Below are 17,050 nucleotides of genomic sequence, written 5' to 3'. Positions count from 1 at the left end.
CAATTTCTGAGACATAAAATATGTTCAAAATTATTTTCAAGTCTGCTAAAGTGGGCCGAATTAAAAATATTCACCAGCGCTACGGTGTGTATTTGGAGAAACACACTGCCTACCGGTCCGCGAACCGGTTCGTCCTTTTGACGTATGTCATCGCCATATTTTACCCCTCCTCTTTCCCACCCTCTCCATTTCGTATTCGGGATTTTCGTAGGTTGACTCGGGTGTCAGGTTCGTCATCAAAGTCAGGTTCGCAGTGTCTTAGTTAGGTTCAAAAATCGGTCGTATTAATAAAAACAACATTTTGACGTTTCGTGTTTTGATATTTCGTGTAGGACAAATCAACAAAAGTAGTTTAGTTTAGAAAAAGAGACAAATGTTAGGCTATTGCAGCTCAAAGTCTCTATAATTGAATAGACCCCCCCAATCTCAGCAAACGGTAGACTGGTCGGAGCGAAAGCAATAATCGCTATCGTAGAAAATGTGATTCACTACGCAACGTCCCGTTCCGTGATTGGTGCCGTGCGTCGGTGGTAACGTGTCAATCGAATGAAGATCGTGTGTTGTTTGTAGCCAAGGATCGACCCAGAAACCAAACCATCCCGTACAATAAGCCCTTCGAGCGAACAATGAGGTAACTTGAGGGGCCCATAAGTAAATCAATCGCTTCCCGTTCGGAGAGCGACGTTACCCGCAACGCAATAGCACGATGGAAACGGGAAAAATACTGGTTAATTTGCCTGCATAATGAAAGTGCATTGCTCCATTCATCGCATCGGATTAGCACGCATGTTGTGGGTGAATGTGACATTTACCAGCACCACAAAAAGTGATTTAATTCCTGCATCAGTTTCCCAGACTCTCAACCAAAGCACAATCATCGCCTTGTGAGGTGCGGTTCCCTTGCCCCGCGGTACTCTGCGATGACGAAATGCGTCAGAAGCCGTGGGCGAGCTAACGGGAAGAAAAGAAAAAGTCAGCGAGAATATTCTACGACCTCTGCGCTTGGTCGGTCTGTTTACCTACGTGATGTTTGTTTTTTCTGCATTCAAATCGCCTGCTTCTGTTTCCCTTTTGCAGCACGAGCCGTCTAACGGGAATGTTCGCATTGTGCGGATGCTAATCGCGCGATTTAGGTGAATGTTCGCGGAAGAAAAAAAAGAAACACACGCGGACTGCATTGTAATCTGTGTACTCTGTGATAAGCTACGCCGTGAGCCGAATGCTAGCGGTGGATAAAGGACTTCGAAATGTCCGTTTTGCCTGTGTTTAGTTGATTGTGTCGTACCCTCTCTAAATTCCGGTGTTTCATATTTTCAGCAGCGCGCATGAATCGTAATCGAAGTGTCCATTGTAATCGCACGGTTCGCCAAAATAGTGCATAATCGACCGCTCGACCCTTTGGTGGCAGTGTTTTTAGTGAAATTTCTTCGCATATTCCAACATTCACCGTGCAATAGAAGTGAAAATAGTTGGTTGAAATCAACCTAACAACAAGAGCGAAATTCAAACTTCAAGAAAGTTCAATGGCAGCCGAAAGTTACATATTTGCCACCACCGATTGTCGTTTCCGCTCGCCGACTGCGGCCATCACCTTCCGTGGTTGCACCGAAATTGTGTAACGCCGGGCGTATAAGTTATTCGATTACAGCTCATCCTGCGCGAAATACGGTGCGCCAAAAACGGAAAACGCGAGCCAAAACCAACCCGAACCATGAGTTGGTTACGATCGAGTCCGTTGCGCCAAAGCTATACCAAATCCGCTGGTGGTGCGGGCGGCGGCGGCAACGGAACACGGTCCGGGGCCGGCGGTGGGCTGTCCATGATCCGGCCGTTCGATGCGACCGAATGTGACCCGAAAGCGTGCTACGACAGTTTTTGCATCCACTGGCAGCAAGCGTACGAAATCATTCTGCGATCGGAGGTCAGTTCTGAGATTCGAGTTTTACTTGTGCTTCTCTTTCAAGGGCTTGGGCGAAGAAAAATTAAAAGTGTAAAATGATTTTGTAATGTCGTTTTTTCCTGAGATGTGATCTTTCTGATGTACAGCGATCCTTTGCCGAGTTTTCACATTCCAACTACGATCGGCCACTTTGTATTCGTTTTACTAACTGATGCTTAATATTTGCATAGAATTACACAAACAATCTCTCTCTCGGAGCATCAATGAGCGCGCGGGTCTCAGTCGTGTTTCAGCTGTAATAAAATCGATTCACTTCTGTTTTAATGCCTGAAACATGTATCAATCGCTAGTAACCTGTTTGCGATAGGCATTGCGTAATGGAACTACTAAAAAATCAAGAGAAATAGAGAGAGAGAACGTGAAAAGCTGGAGGCAAACGAAGGAGGATTATAGAAAGCTGGAAGATTTTAAAATAGCAATCTAACGCACATCCGTTTTAGGTCTCTTTTTTGATGATCTAATTTGTGGTTTTTAAAAGGAATCCTGGCCAAAATGTCTGGTTCATACTTGCGATTTTGTTTATTAAAGCCCTGCCCGCACACAGCACGGGTTGCACCTCCGAAACATATTAATTTTTCACTTGCTATTGTTTCCGTTACTTTTATCTTTCACCCGCCACGCTCTTTAACGGCCTCTTCCCGCATTCCTTTGTCGCGTGTCAATCGTCCCGGGGAAGCAGATTTCTCCGGACGAGCGCGATTGCTTACTCCCCACCAAAAACGGTGTCCGTGTCATGTGCCCGTCAACAACATCATAGCAGAAATGCCATCGTCTGTACCAAGAGGGAACCAATCCGCGGTTCGTTGCTCCCGCGGCAACCGGCGATGTGCGGTCTTGGCACGCCGTTACTTTCATCGACCACCTGACGCGTTGGCTCGTGGTAACGGTTTGGCAAAAAAAACCCACTGACAAACCACTTCCACACGCCGCATAGTTCCAGCACACACACCGGAGCACTTCATTTGTCCACACGTTTCCGGCGGACCTTGGGCACGTCGCGAACTTTTGCCTTCCCGCAGTTGTCTAGCGGGTGATCGTCGAACCTTCGCCATCATCGCCACCCGTTGCATAAGTGGTCAGGAATCGTCCAGGTTATTACGACTTTGAAGTGACTCGCAGCGACTTTCAGTTTTAAGCCACCGAACTTTTGAAAGTCTTGGTTTCGGCTGTTTTTTTGGACAATTTTTGTTAGATGCGATGGGTGTGTGTGTGGTTTTTAATCTTATTCGCTGCCAATTCACCGAAAGTTACTGCGTATTTGCTGGTCTATCGCTCATCGCGGATCCAACGAGCGAACGTTTTCGGCTCGTTGGCATACTGTTCTTGTTAAACAAAAAAAACTTAATCAGTAAAGACGTTCGCTTAAGCTTAGGTAGTTAAGCTTACGAATAAATGAAATCAAACGAAACGAGATTGTAGAGGTTTATTGTTAAATTCATTGCGCCTTCTGAGCACCCACTTTGTTGCTTTCATGATCGTTGGTCGCTCATCTCTAGCCGCTGTAATAAGAAGCAAAATATTTGTTTTGAAACATTGCGATATATCCATATATCGCATCTCTCATAACCCTCACTCACATTGGCCATTAGAAAGTGTCAGAACTTACACTCCGCTACGGTTCCGATCACGGAACCGGAATGATTGGTAGAGAGAATTTGATCCACGCCAAGCTGCGATGCTGGGGGTCCGAGGAGCCGCGACGCGTTGACCGAACCGTGCCGGCGGCATCCGTTCCAACAAAACACGCGGCTCGTGCACTAGTTCCAGTGATTTACTTTCGAAACTGTCGAAGAAGGTTGGAAAGAAAACGAGATCGCAAAAACAAATAGAAGTCGGCGGAGGGTGCTATCCGCGGGCTACGGGGACCTCAATGTGCCCACGCGAACCCGGTGGCTGGCGTACTTTCTGCGCGCAACGCATGAAGGGGTTACACGCAAGCCCCACCTTCACACGCAGATCGCAACCACCAGCCACCGGTGCAGAACCACACCCGGAGGGTTTAAGACCGAGTTTTCGAGACATAAGATTGGCTTTCTTTCACTCCATGCCAGATGTTGCTCACGCGGTATGTCTCGTGGTTTGCCGGTCGCGGAGAGCCCCTTGGTGCGTCGTTGGATTTGGCCAATGGAAGCCTTCTTTTTCGGGGCTCATACCGGGGGTCATTGTGAGGTGCTTTCGCAGTCCACGGACTGGCCGTATGCGGTAACGCTGGCCGGCATTTGTAGGACACTGACACCCACATAGACGCGATTGTGTTGCATATTCGAGTTTCTCTTCTTCACTTCCCAAAACGGTGAGGTTCTCTTATTGCCCATACAGTGATGGGTCCGCGGGTCAAGTGCTGCAGGTGGATGAAAGCATGAAGCAATGGGTTAAATGCAAAATGCGAACGTGGAAACAGCCATTTTTCTTGTAGCCCAACGACCGGGACTGATCCGGCGGTGGGTTGAAAATGATTGTTTTCGTGCATTTCCCCGCCACACCAAAGTGTAGGTCCAACCCAAACAGGGGGCCGCTGGCATGCGGTGGCTTCATTTTAAAATTAGTTTAATTATGAAGGATTTTTGCTTAAACCCCACTTTTATCTCACAATGGCACACAGGCACTGAGAATTTGGAGTAACATAAGTCATGGGTCGCCATGTCGGGCCAGGTCAGAAGAATGGCGCCTTTTCCTGGGAATTGCGCAGACCCAGAATGGAATGGAAAGATTACCGGAAGCTACCTTTGTCGCTGGCCAACCGTCAGCCGAATAGTAATTTAAAGCACCGTTGAATGCATACTGAAGTGGGTTGAAGGAATTATGATAAGCTTCAACCCACACGGCGCAAGGGTCTATTTAATTCCACCTCATTTGCTACTTAATTACTTCATTCTACGTTTTTTATTTATTTATTCTGCGTTATCTTCATTCGGGGGCAGCTTTGGCGCATAGTTGTTAGTCCAAAGTTCCACGGCTTGCGCAGAACGATCGTTCGGAGGTTATTAGGTATGTTTTGTTTTGTAAAACTGTGAACGTGCAGCGAACTTAAAACCGGGGCTTTAAAAGTGTGACTCGCACACTAATGTCATTCAGTACTTCCTACGAAGCAACTCTAGAGAAAGGGAAGGAAAAAATGCTGTGGAACGTGGACAACAAATTAGCATTAGGCTAAGTCAAATCACATGCATTTTTGCCCTGAGTTTTTTCTAGTTTTCCACGTTCAAAAGATGAATATACGTTCGAAGCTGTGGGTAATATTGTAATTATTTTGTCAAAATGACACGGTACATTTTTTTAAATGCTTTTAATTGATTTCACATACACTGACATGTGGCCGGAATAATCAGCTTCGCGCAGTGAACGAAACGAAATTTGCCGGCAATGACAAAAGCAGAATTTTCAAACACATGGCCTCAGTGCTACTCTATTAAAACGTGACGGTGGCGGTGAAAGCCCCGGTGGGCCTGACGAAACGCTACGAACTGAGAAGCATAATGAAATCGTGATCTCACACCTCACAAAAAAACGGTCAATTCATCGCTGATCTCACGGATGCTCCGACCGGCAACAACGGGGCGCTGAAATCGGGCCAGCCAAGAAGCAATCATAAATGGCCAAATGGGTTGAGATGCGTAATCGCACATATAATGCCATGTTCTCATCGCAGAAGGCACCTAGTGGCCCGCAACGCAACGTGCGCAATTCATGACATTTGGCGCAGCGGAGTGATGATCGCAGGTAATCCATCCACTGGTTGATTGCTGCTGGCTCGTATTGCAGGCTGCGGGTTTTCTTTTGTGCCTCCTAGTACTGTCGGGAGTATAGCAACGATGAGCTGTTCGCCATGCTCCCGCGGTGGGATTAAGGAGGGCACAGAGATTCACGTTCGTTGCCTCCATCGCACCGCCGAAGCATCTTGTCCATAAGTATGTTGTACCACCACGACCCGCTTCTCTTCCGATTCGTCACGGACCGCCAACACTAAGGTGCACCACAGTGGCGACGGTGAAAACGTTGCATGTTTTGCACCTGTTTTATGAGGCGCAAGGATTGGCGGACACCTGTTGCGCAGAAGGAAATATGTTTTTCCAGCCATTTACATTCCTGTGTTGCCACCCTACTGTGACCGATGATGGTCAATGGTGCTCAGCGAGTATCTCGTTTTCTCCCACTATGTGGAACCCGGCCATAGTCCACGCGCTAGCAAAGGGTGGCGCGGCTGATAAAAGTAGGACTTCAATTATGCCATTAACGCGAAGCGCCCATGAATGCGCACCAAGAGCCAGCTTCACTGTTTTCCATTCCATATCGACTTTCTCGTTTCTCGGCAGAATAGGCAAATAAATGAGCAAAACCCGATATCGCACGTGCTCCGAAGGCGCGGTGCGGTTATTGATATTCCGATCAAATTAAAATAATATTTTTTTTTGCTTTCGGACGCTCCGCTGGCTGCTAGTTGCTGTACGTGATGAAAATGGTGAATGGAGATTTCTCTACCTTGTGATGTGATGATGCGCCCCACCCACCACCGTTTGCCATTACATTGATCAGCCCCGATCAACCGATCGTGGGTGCTAGCGTCATTGTAGTTGTTAATCTTTTGTTTGTAGTAGCTTACAAATTTTATTATCTGGAGCTTCGAACGGAATCAAATACTGAACCGAACCTTCCGTTTCTCTGTTTGCAGAACTATCGGAGCCAATCGCACGACGATGTGCTCGGCGTTGTCACGCATCTTGACCACATGGTGACGCTGCTGCTTGTGGAGCTGCACCATTGCAACAAGCTGAGTCTGCCCGGCCAACCGGCACCCCCGGCACCCTGCTTGGAGCATCTGCTGAGCGAAAACCTGCTCGACAAACTCTACGAGTGGGGCATCAAAACGGGACGGTAATGCCTTTGGGGCCGCAATGGAGCTCACAGCGCAAATCATAAACACTCTCTGTCCCTCCTTCCCCCCGGCCAGGTATGCCAATGCCGTCCGGTTGGAGCAGTTGAAGCTGTACGAGCAACTGGTGAGCCACTCGCGCCACCAGCTACTGGTGCACGAGCCGTTCCTGAGGCCGCTGCTGAAGTTGCTGGCCTCGAGCCAGAACGAAATCTATCCGCCGGATGTCGAGAAACGGTTGGTGATCCTGCTGAACCAACTGTGCGTGGTGCTGATGCAGAACGTCCATCTGCTCGATCTGTTCTTCTTCACCACCACGCAAACCCAGCAGAGCAGCGGCCAGCATCTCACCAACGGTGGTCACACCAAGTACGTACCCGATGCCACGCCGCCACACTCGTTCGGTTCACGTAACACACGGCGGCGGACAATCGATCGCGGCCTGACGCATCTGCAACCAACCACATCGTTCACGTTTCGTTTCATTCCGTTGGGTTTGTTTTCTTGCCCCTCTGTTCGCGCAGTTTCATCATCTTCTCGCTGCTGATACCGTACGTGCACCGGGAGGGGTCGCTGGGTCATCAGGCGCGCGATGCACTGCTCCTCTGCATGGCCCTGTCGCAGAAGAACTCGAATGTGGGCACCTACATCGCGACCTACTCGTCCATCTGCCCGGTGCTGGTGACCGGGCTCGGTGGCCTCTACTCGCGGCTCCCGAATCAGATCGACATCCGAACGGCCGACTGGTACCGCATCACGACCGACGACGTGACGGAGCTGCCGGAGCTGACGCTGTTCATGAATTCGCTCGAATTCTGCAACGCGGTCGTGCAGGTCGCGCACTCGATGATTCGCCAGCAGCTGCTCGACTTCCTCTACCAGGGCTTCCTGGTGCCGGTCCTGGGGCCGGCGATACTGCAGGTAAACCGAGGATGCACTGACCACTATGCTTCTTCTTGCTTGCCATCTCGTGTGTGCGTGTGTGCGTGTGTGTCTGTTCATAATTCTTCGATATCCTATTTCGTCCCATTGCTTTCCATTCAATCTCAATGCTCACCTGCGTGTTAAGAGGATTTAAGTGGAACGGGATCAGAGTTGTACAGCATCGATCGAAACGCTTCTTCCGCAAATCTGAAAGGTGATCCTCTCTGACTACCGCTGTAGCTTTTCCACTTGGCGTCACACATTACCGTTGCTTCTTTAATCTCTCATCCTCTGCCATCGCAGCGGGTTCGGTATCATTATTACACACTAGCATAAGAATGTGTTGCCTTTAGCTTAGCATTTTCCTTCTTCTGGTCCATGTCTTGAGCGAACCATGGTACGGTTACCGTGGCCCATTCTCGAAATACAACCCATCCCACGCGGCCGGTTCCAGTTGTAAATCACCGTCTGTGTCGGAGCGGAGAGTCCTTCCATGTTGTCCGTTCTTCCATCCTGTTTGGTGAACGTCCATTAAAGAACTGTTGTTTCGCCGTTCCCGTCAGCAATCTCTTTTTGTACGATGTTCTCGCGCCACTGTAACTGTGTTTTGCGTGTTGATTGCGTACTATCCGTCCTTCCCGATACCGCCCGATACCCGGAATCGTTCTCGTGTTTGTTTTGCCGTTCTGTTTTCCGTTCTCTTATTGACCGATCGTTGCCGGAAGTGTACCACCGTGTGTGCTTCGGCGATCACTAATGGAGTTGTTTTATTTTCTCTTTTCTTTTTTGTTTTGTTATCTACCTCTCACCACCCCTCTTTTTCGTCCTCCAACCCGTACACTGGAAACTGAACCTCGTAAATTCCTGTTGATGATCGCAATTTGATCGATTTGTGGCCGTCTATCGCCCATCTCTCTGCCACACGATGTTTGCATGTTTCGATGACTGCCCCGTGTCTCGACTGCTGCTGCCCGAATCTACTGCACACCGTCACTGGCGCGCCGATGGACTGACCGTGCCGTTACACTTCGTGGTTCCACCTTCCGTACCCTGGCTTTCGTCTTTACCACTGACACGGGCGAGGATGAACATTACGCCGTAAAAAATGCAATTAACTCCTCCGTAACTCTACAATCACGACCCACAACAACGATTGCCTGGCACTTTCCCTGATAATATCAACCACACACACATGCACCCACACCCACATACACACACGTATCTATTTGCTTCTCGTTAAGAGCAGACACTTAAAGGGCAAAGTCAATTCCAGACGAACGTCGAATCGCAGGTGTCGGCCATGGCCTATTTCGATCTGATCGTGCGCTCGATCAGCGAACCGGGGCTGATACAGATCGTGATCCGCTTTCTGCTCGACGAGGACAAGTTCGACGGCCAGCGGATACTGGACGTGCTGGTGGAACGTCTAAACAGCAATGACCCGCGGGTAAGCATCCGCATGAGGGTGAGGGTTGCATAAATAGCTCCATCTAACGCCATCCCGTTCTCGCCGGCAGCTTTGCATGGTCACGCTGTCGCTGTTCGACAGTTTGCTGAGCCTGAACTGCGAGGACATTATGCTGGAGCTGATGCTCAAGTACTTGTTGCAGTGCAAGCACGTACCGATATCGCACCGGTTCAAAATCAACCGCGCCGATCCGTACACGCAGGCCGTCGAGTACTTCCTCAACATCACGCCCGACATCATGCGGAAGGTGAACAGTGTGCTGAGTATTAACAACAACAACAACAGCCACAGCGGAGGCGGCAGCGGCACCACCAACACCAACAGCGGCGCTCCCCACGGACTGCTGCCGTTAGGTAATCGTGCCAGTGGTATCAACAGCAACATGAACGTCAGCAAGACGGTCGGTGCCAACTGGAACCATTACGGGGTGAATACGGGGGAGACGTTGCTGGCCAACTACCAAGCGTACCTGCTCGATGCACGCAACCGCATCGTCCACTGCAAGCAGGCCTGCGACCAGTGGAACAACGTTTACCGTTACCAGAAGCTAAGCAAAGTGTCGCTTCTGTCGGCGTCGCAAGGGCCGGCCACCGCCACTAGCAGCAGCAACGGGAGCAACAGCAACGGCCCCAGCAGTCTCACCCACCCGGACGATGGTGGACTGCGGACACTGAAGGTGCAGCTGATAAAGGCGTTCCTGCAAGAGTTTAACTCGGCATCGGCTGTGCCGAGCGATCACGAGCAGCCGAGCGGCGCAAGTGCAATAATGTTCGGAGAGGGCGGATCGTCTGTCGCCACCAGCAGCAGCGGCGGGAAGCAACTGGACAGCCTACAGTCCATCGGCGAGAGCAGTGGGTACGAAAGTTTGAACATTTTTTCACAACCGACCGGCAACGATCAACAGCAACAGCAGCAGGTGGCGGCGCTAGTGGACGCTCAGCAGCAGCAGCAACCCCCGAAGCGACTGGATTCGTGGAAGATTTCCAACGTTCCGGAAGAGACGATCGGTGATTTGGATTTGTCCGAGGATCTGTTTGCCCAGGGAACAGTTAGTTTAGGTAACCAGGGCCCAGTACGATACAATCCGGCGGTGTGCTAATCCGTTCGTCTGATGCCTGTTTTTTTGCAGGTCCCTTTCTCACGGCAATCTGGGGCAAACTGCAAACGTTCACCAGCAACTGCCTGTACGTGAACCTGCATCTGACCGGTCTCATCAGTCACCTGACGCTGTACCCACTACCGTTGCTTCACTCGATTCTACTGCGGCCCGATATCCCCACGACGTCCGACACGCCGTCCTTTCACCAGGTACCGTTCGTTCCGTCCGTCCGTCCGGTGGCACCGCGCTTTATACACCAATACCAATCGTTCGTTCGTTCGCTCCATTTTGTTTTGTTCCCGCTAGGTGTTGAAAATTTTAAAGCAACAAATCGACGCCGAACTACCAGACACGGACGAGTCGCTCGAGATCGTCGACGTAGCGCGTTCGTATCTGGTCGACCGCGAGTTCCGGCTAGTCAATATGCGCAAAAACGCGATCGAATCATCGGTCACCGGTGGTGGCGGCGGTGGCGTCGGTGGTGGGCTCGCTGGAATACAGCTACTGAACGGTGGCGGTTCCACGATGACCTCCAGCCTGTCGCAGACGACACCGATGCAGCTAACGCCCAGCTCGTCGTACGATCCGTTCAAGCGGCAGGACAGCAAGCGGAAAAGCATTTCCAATTCATTCTCCAACATCTTTCGGCGACCCGGATCCGTGGGTGAGTGAAAATTTGCCTTTTGGTCTTCGGCTACTCTTTTCCTTCCAGTCTCTCAGTCACACACACACACACACACAATTATCTATTGCTTCGCTGCCAACCATCACATTGCGAATCGTTTTCACAGCTCATTGCCATTGCGGTACGCGACAGCGGCATAGATAATTTGCACCTTCAGCCTTTCGGTTTTGTTTTCTTCGTTTCTCGTTTCGCTAGCTTTTTTATCTTCTCTGTTTTCCCGATCAATCGACCTGAGGTCGAGTTGCTTTGCTGTTGTTTTGATTTCGTTCTGTTTTACGCGCACAATGTTTCGCCATTTCGGTCTCTTTAGCGATTTTCGGCCGTTTTTTTTTTGCACTACTGTTCACGCTCTCGTAAAGAAGACATTTTGTTTCCGACAACACCCCGCGATCACGAGCTACGGTTGTGTAACACACACTCCCTTTCGTTACCGTGTTCGTAGGGGGCGATTTTCTTATCTCAGCTTCAGTTTCCTCGGTAGCCTTTTATTTCGAATTTCTCTGGTTTATTTTTGTAGCATTTCCTACACTTTCATGTTTCGCACACACAACCCACACTTTGCTTTGTTCTTACTTGTTGTACTAAAACACCACCAGCTTTTGGTCTTCGGCACGGTGCAAAAACGACCAACGGAGCGCATCTAAGCGTAGTCTAAGCCCGATTCTCGTAGCGCCGCATCATGCCACGGTCCCATTTTCATGCTTCACCCTTGTGCCATTGACTAACGAATTAATTTCATCCCACAATCGAAGACAATCGCAGATGGATTGAGAGAGAACGCAACCGAAAGATCACTTCCATCGTGGCCTGTGCCTATGCAAAGCAGTATTCACAAACACACTGATATATATAATAAAACATGTCAACCCATCTTGTTTCTCCTCATTCAGCTTCATCGGGTATAGCACAAATAGTTGAATTTTTTACCGGTAAATATCATGCGTTTATTTGTTGAACTTTCCTCCTGTACTACCCTTCCTTCTCAGTTCCGGTTGCTTCTTTTATGTCCCGTGTTTGGCGATGCATCGCGTGTTCGTGTGGTGCATTGCATTTTCTGGTTCTCTTCTGGAATCCTTGTTACATTTGCATGTCTTAAAGGCGCCTGTTGCGCAACAGACGTCGTTGTTTTTTACTGTACTGTTGATCCTTATTATATCAGAAACTGTTTAAGAAACAGTGTGACATTTTTATTAAACGATAATTTTATGCTCCCTTTGAAAGCAATGTTTTTATTTCTCTCGAATTTTCTGATAATCAACTGTTTCGATGAAAACTTCATATGCGCTGGAAGTAGCATATGAGTGCATGATCCTCCGATGTTCCTTTTCACAATTTTTCCTCTTTTAAATCCTCTTCAAGCATAACTTTACTTCGTGTTTGTGTGTTTATTGGTTTGGTTTTATTGTTGTGTAATCGTTGCCATTAACAGTCTTCAATATGCTGCATTAGCAAAACCCATAACTGCATGCCGTAGTCGAAGAATGGAGTGTAACCTTTAGTGTCGCACCTGGGGTTGGTTTTCCGTTTTTTTCGTGTGGCGCTAGGTAGAAGTAACCATTTCCGTAACGAACCTGCATGTTACTAATCGAATACTTTGCGCAGCCCTATTTGTTTGGTGGAGAGCACTTTCTACGGTGCGCAACAGAAAGCAGATCTCTCCGATTTGGATGCGCTTTAAATTGTTTTGGTTTAGCCGTTTTTTCTCTCTTTACATTCGTGTTAAAAACTTTAAATGGTCTATTGATTATCTTTTCCTATGCTACTTTCACCACACTAAACGATCGTCGGCACTGCAGGATCGAACAGCAGTAGCAATGGACTGAACCAATCGCCAAATGGAAGATCACACTCTGGGCCAACGGGACCAATGGCGGTCACAAACCAGCAGCCGCCGATTTTGGGAACCAACTCCAGCACCAGTGTCCATCACCATCATCCAGTGACGAGTGGTGGTTTACTAGGCGGTACTAGCAACAATCGACGAGAATTGCGCGAAGCGGAAACCCAATTTATGTCGATCGATACGATGTCACCGGCAAACAGCAGAGTGTCCTCGGTGGCGGTCGAGTCAGGCAGCGAAAGTGCCACCCGGCAGCCTAGTGCCAGTGGCCACGAGCACGGGCTGGCGAACTACAGTGTAGGCAGCGAACGGCAGCTCAACCTAGCGATCGGTGCTGTCCTGCTGGACGAGTGGCTACGCGAGCTGTCGGCCATCACGCAGGAACAGTGCATTATGATGCTCTCGGAACAGGTGCAACAACAAACGCCACGGGCGACCAGTTGAGATCGCGGCAACCAACCAGAGCTACCCTATTGATCAATTATTAGGTTAAAATTAATGTGTTGTTCTCTAACGACGAAAACCTTGTGATTTATTTGCGTAACGGCAAAGTGTAGCAAAATGAGCTCCGTTCAAACCTGTCTCTCCGCGTCCCTCGGTTTATTTAATGCCGCCCGCTGTGAATACCCGTGTTCCAAACGATAAGACGAACCAACGAAACGTGTGCAGTGACCCTTTTTACCCCTTGTTTTGTTTGTAACACACCCGATGCGCTTGCTTCGCCGTGAAAGGCCGAGCACAAATAGTAGTTTATTTTATTATTCTGCCTCACCGGGAGACGATTGTCCAATAGTAGGGAATGTCGCGTTTTATGGAGATCCCGTTAAGATGAATGCTAACGATGCTGTGCGGTTGACGAAGAAGAAAACCAAACCTTTAACTAAGCGCTTGTGTATTGTAAATGCCGCTATCAAGCGAAGCGATTTGTAATGAACAAAACAATGGCCAAACTAACACAAATGCAATTTCGTAATCGATCCGATCACGGAATTAACGCTTTTTACTATTAGTGCTCGTACTGCGGGAAGCAGTTACGGCAGTCGATCGTGGAGAGAGTGAAATGTGCGTAGCGTACGCGGCAATATTAGTGAATTGGAGAGTAAACTTTATTAACATGAGACACCAGGAAAACCATGGTGTGGATAATATACATACGAATATTTATCGTTGTTTTGCTAACCGAAAAGGCCCGCACGAACCCCATAGGTCCCACTGCCTAACGGGTCATGAGTTGTGGGATGTTTGTTTTTTTTGTATACAACGTAAAATAAAAATATTGTTTGATATTCGCGTAAAGATTAAAGCGAAACAGAAATAGGGAAGTGTTTTTAAATATATTCAAACAATCCGAAACCCGCCGAGTATTGAGTTAAGCATCTAATTTGTGAGTTGATTTTAATCAACGATAACAGAAAAAGTTCTTCCATAAGAAGAAAAATCACTCAGATTCCGAATGAGGTAAAGGAACACTACTCTTGAATAGAGGGCGCCCAAAATGAGAGAAGAGAATTAGCTTCATCTGGTAATCGCGGGGGAAAATATAGTACGTGATTAAGCAGCGAGATCCAACAGATCAAGCAAACGAATCTTTTCTTTCTCAACGAAGAATCGGTACGAGCGATTGCTGAAAAATGTACACTCTATTTGGACTGGCTTTAGCTTTGCGTTTCTTTATTATGCTTCTCCCCGATACACACACTTGATGTACGGAACACCGAAAACCAATCCGATGTCAATGGGAACGCGGGGAACCATGGGCCAGTCATTTTCTCCACCAAAACAAAAATACACCTAAGCACGCAGGACGCAAGCGCCTCCGGACAGCTTAACTTTCTCTTCGGCCTTTCGCGAGAACATTTTCGCCTTCACGATGATCGGCTGCTTGGGCAAGACACCGGTGCCGAGCAGTTTGTAGTATCCCTGCAGCAGAATTAAGAAAGAAAACGATTAGGACCATAGCAAGCGTTGCAGCAGAAATCTACAAAACATCCAGGCTCTGCCGGGCACTCTTTTTTCCTCGCTCGGATCAGAATTGTACGTCAACAGGATTGTATGCATCGAAAATTGTACACTGAATGCGTTCTGACCGCCCGTACATCAAATTTCATCATTAGAAGAGGCAAAAGAGTAACACAGCGCACGACGGGTGTCTCAGAAGGGAGATACTTACGAACTTAACCAAATCGACGACCGGAACCTTTTCCGGGTTCTTCTTGCACTCGGCGCGCTTCTCCTCGCTGACCAGCGACCACAGCTTGGTGAGGTTAATGGTCGGGCAGAACTTATGGTTGCGGTTCAGGTGGAAGTTCCTCATACCGACCTTACCGAAGTAACCCGGATGGTATTTGTCGAAATTGATCCGATGGTGGTGCATACCACCAGCGTTACCACGACCACCAGGATGCTTACGGTGCTTGCCTGAAAATGGCCAGAATAAATAACGTTACAACAGCTGTTTCGAAAGCATTTTGAAGTGTCCTTGCACTCGTACTTACCGACACGACCGTGTCCGTGGCTGACATGACCACGCAGCTTCCTGGTCTTCTTCCTTTTTCTCAGATTCTGCGAAAAAAGAAAATAGCGACACCAACGTTACGTCCACATCAAAGCAGCATTAAATGAACAGCGCTGTTCATCAAAAACACACAACAGTTCCGTCACCAATTCACCGCCCAGCAGCAGCAACGCGCCCTAATGGTCACGTTGAAGAAACACAACACAGGCTTTAGAGAGCGTAATTTCAAGCTTCTGCCAGGGAACCCTGTTGAATTTACACAGCAACCATCGGGGGTGAATCGGTGAAGGTTTTTGGCGAGACACTTACGACCATTGTGTACGAAAATTGAGAAACTTTCCGCTGCTACCACCAAAATGTGTTCGACAGCAAGCGAAGTCTGCCGGAAAAAGAACGATGGACAGCTCGAATCAGCTTGACAGCAGCACGGCTCGCCGGAAGTGACATTGACAGCCGACCGTCGCCGTGGTGAGTTTGCGAAAGGTGGTGAGCCCAGTTCTGACGGATGTAGAATGCATCAGCGATTTTGTTTAAAATATGATCATAGATAAATTTAAAGAAAACAAAAACGCTTAAAATATTTGTTGCTAAAACTAAAGCATCGTTATAATGCAGCGAAAGTACAATGGGTCATTCAAATTGCCTTACACACTTCCATTGAAAAAACCTAGATGGCGTTGCTGCATGTGCGTTATAATTCAAACGATTAAATGGCTGTTGGAAAGTTTTTCACAAAATATCACCAAAATTCAGAAATTGTTAACGTTTTATTACCAAAAAGCGAAAAGGCCAATCTTAAAATTTACATCACATTCAATTGATTTACTAAATCGAAATAAATTGTGCTATATTTCTAGGTCTGACCGACCCTAACATGAAAAGAGGCATTGTTGGAGTATTCATCACAAAAACCCAATTTGTTTCATCTTGTTTCATTTTCTAAGAAACTTGCAGCAAATCACATTTGGTTCCAACTCTGGTCAGATTTGAATATAAAAGCTAATGTGGGGCTCAAGTGCTACTCTCCAGACGATGAGACCACCAGCAAGTGAGTATACTATTTAGCCTCACGGCCCTTTCATCTCAATGGAGGGTCCACAGTAGAGCAGCAGGCAAGTAGTGCTTTGCTTAAGCTACTGTGTGCTCCATTCGAGAGGTCAAAAGAAGTGTGCCGGGTGTGGCCCCCGCTTTGTTTGTACTAAAATTAACTTCACCCACCGGAGCACTCCAACTCCAAACGGGTAATCAAATTACTACATTTCAGACTACACACTCCTGGTCTCTCGTACCACTCTGTGTCAAGTGCCGTATCCTCACGCCGGTAGCGTAGCATTATTGATGTGTGTGGTTTGAAACGAGAGGGCACATCCTGCTTTGCCTGATCCTCGGCCATTCATATACCTATGCTGGCTCCGGTGGTTCCGTCTCTTCAACTTCAACTTGAGCACTCGAGAGCAAACCCTAAAAAGAGACAGATTGGTACAGTGGTGGTCGGCCATAAAGTGGCTTCATATGCAAACAACACACCCATCGTCCGTCATTTACGCTCAATTGCTTCGCACCACTTCCGGATGGCAAATATAATTAATTGTGAATTTTCACTTAGCATTTTACTACCCAGTGAGTGATGCTCCCGCTTCAAGTACTTTAGCTACCTAGAACGGTACGATAACAAAGCAGTAGAAGAAC

At 48.2% G+C, this 17,050-nt stretch overlaps 3 protein-coding genes across 3 annotated transcripts in view; 1 reads left to right on the top strand and 2 right to left on the bottom strand.

Annotated features, from left to right (window-relative positions):
* The first annotated feature begins 1,448 nt into the window (after positions 1-1,448).
* LOC128268860 (FHIP family protein AGAP011705) lies at positions 1,449-14,150 on the top strand. The gene is made up of 10 exons (XM_053006137.1): positions 1,449-1,921; positions 6,630-6,832; positions 6,909-7,199; positions 7,355-7,751; positions 9,001-9,201; positions 9,272-10,280; positions 10,352-10,530; positions 10,628-10,985; positions 11,897-11,935; positions 12,803-14,150. Exons 1-10 carry the CDS (start codon positions 1,712-1,714, stop codon positions 13,288-13,290), a joined length of 3,375 nt encoding a protein of 1,124 aa, XP_052862097.1. The 5' UTR covers positions 1,449-1,711; the 3' UTR covers positions 13,291-14,150.
* A 346-nt stretch (positions 14,151-14,496) lies between these two features.
* Positions 14,497-15,763, bottom strand: LOC128269384 (60S ribosomal protein L27a). Its single transcript, XM_053006834.1, has 4 exons — positions 15,671-15,763; positions 15,342-15,408; positions 15,017-15,264; positions 14,497-14,766 (listed from the first exon to the last, which is right to left on the bottom strand). Exons 1-4 carry the CDS (start codon positions 15,674-15,676, stop codon positions 14,638-14,640), a joined length of 450 nt encoding a protein of 149 aa, XP_052862794.1. The 5' UTR covers positions 15,677-15,763; the 3' UTR covers positions 14,497-14,637.
* A 1,245-nt stretch (positions 15,764-17,008) lies between these two features.
* LOC128278550 (uncharacterized) overlaps positions 17,009-17,050 on the bottom strand; it is a 1,801-nt gene continuing 1,759 nt past the window's right edge. The window contains exon 2 of the mRNA XM_053017278.1: positions 17,009-17,016. Coding sequence (XP_052873238.1) covers positions 17,009-17,016 — 8 coding nt within the window. The remainder of the gene's footprint in view (positions 17,017-17,050) is intronic.

This window comes from Anopheles cruzii, chromosome 2, assembly GCF_943734635.1.
Source record: "Anopheles cruzii chromosome 2, idAnoCruzAS_RS32_06, whole genome shotgun sequence".
Lineage (NCBI taxonomy): Eukaryota > Metazoa > Arthropoda > Insecta > Diptera > Culicidae > Anopheles > Anopheles cruzii.
The sequence above is the reverse complement of the archived record's forward strand: the minus strand, read 5'-3'. Positions and strand labels throughout refer to the sequence as shown.

Bases quoted from the DNA above. Each gene is read 5' to 3' on its own strand.
- LOC128268860 (XM_053006137.1), top strand. From the start codon at position 1,712: ATGAGTTGGTTACGATCGAGTCCGTTGCGCCAAAGCTATACCAAATCC. The intron at 6,833-6,908 runs GTAATGCCTTTG...CCCCCCGGCCAG, and splicing joins TGGGGCATCAAAACGGGACG to GTATGCCAATGCCGTCCGGT. The intron at 7,752-9,000 runs GTAAACCGAGGA...CGTTAAGAGCAG, and splicing joins TGGGGCCGGCGATACTGCAG to ACACTTAAAGGGCAAAGTCA.
- LOC128269384 (XM_053006834.1), bottom strand. The intron at 15,265-15,341 runs GTAAGTACGAGT...GGCCATTTTCAG, and splicing joins CCACGGACACGGTCGTGTCG to GCAAGCACCGTAAGCATCCT. The intron at 14,767-15,016 runs GTAAGTATCTCC...ATTCTGCTGCAG, and splicing joins TCGTCGATTTGGTTAAGTTC to GGATACTACAAACTGCTCGG.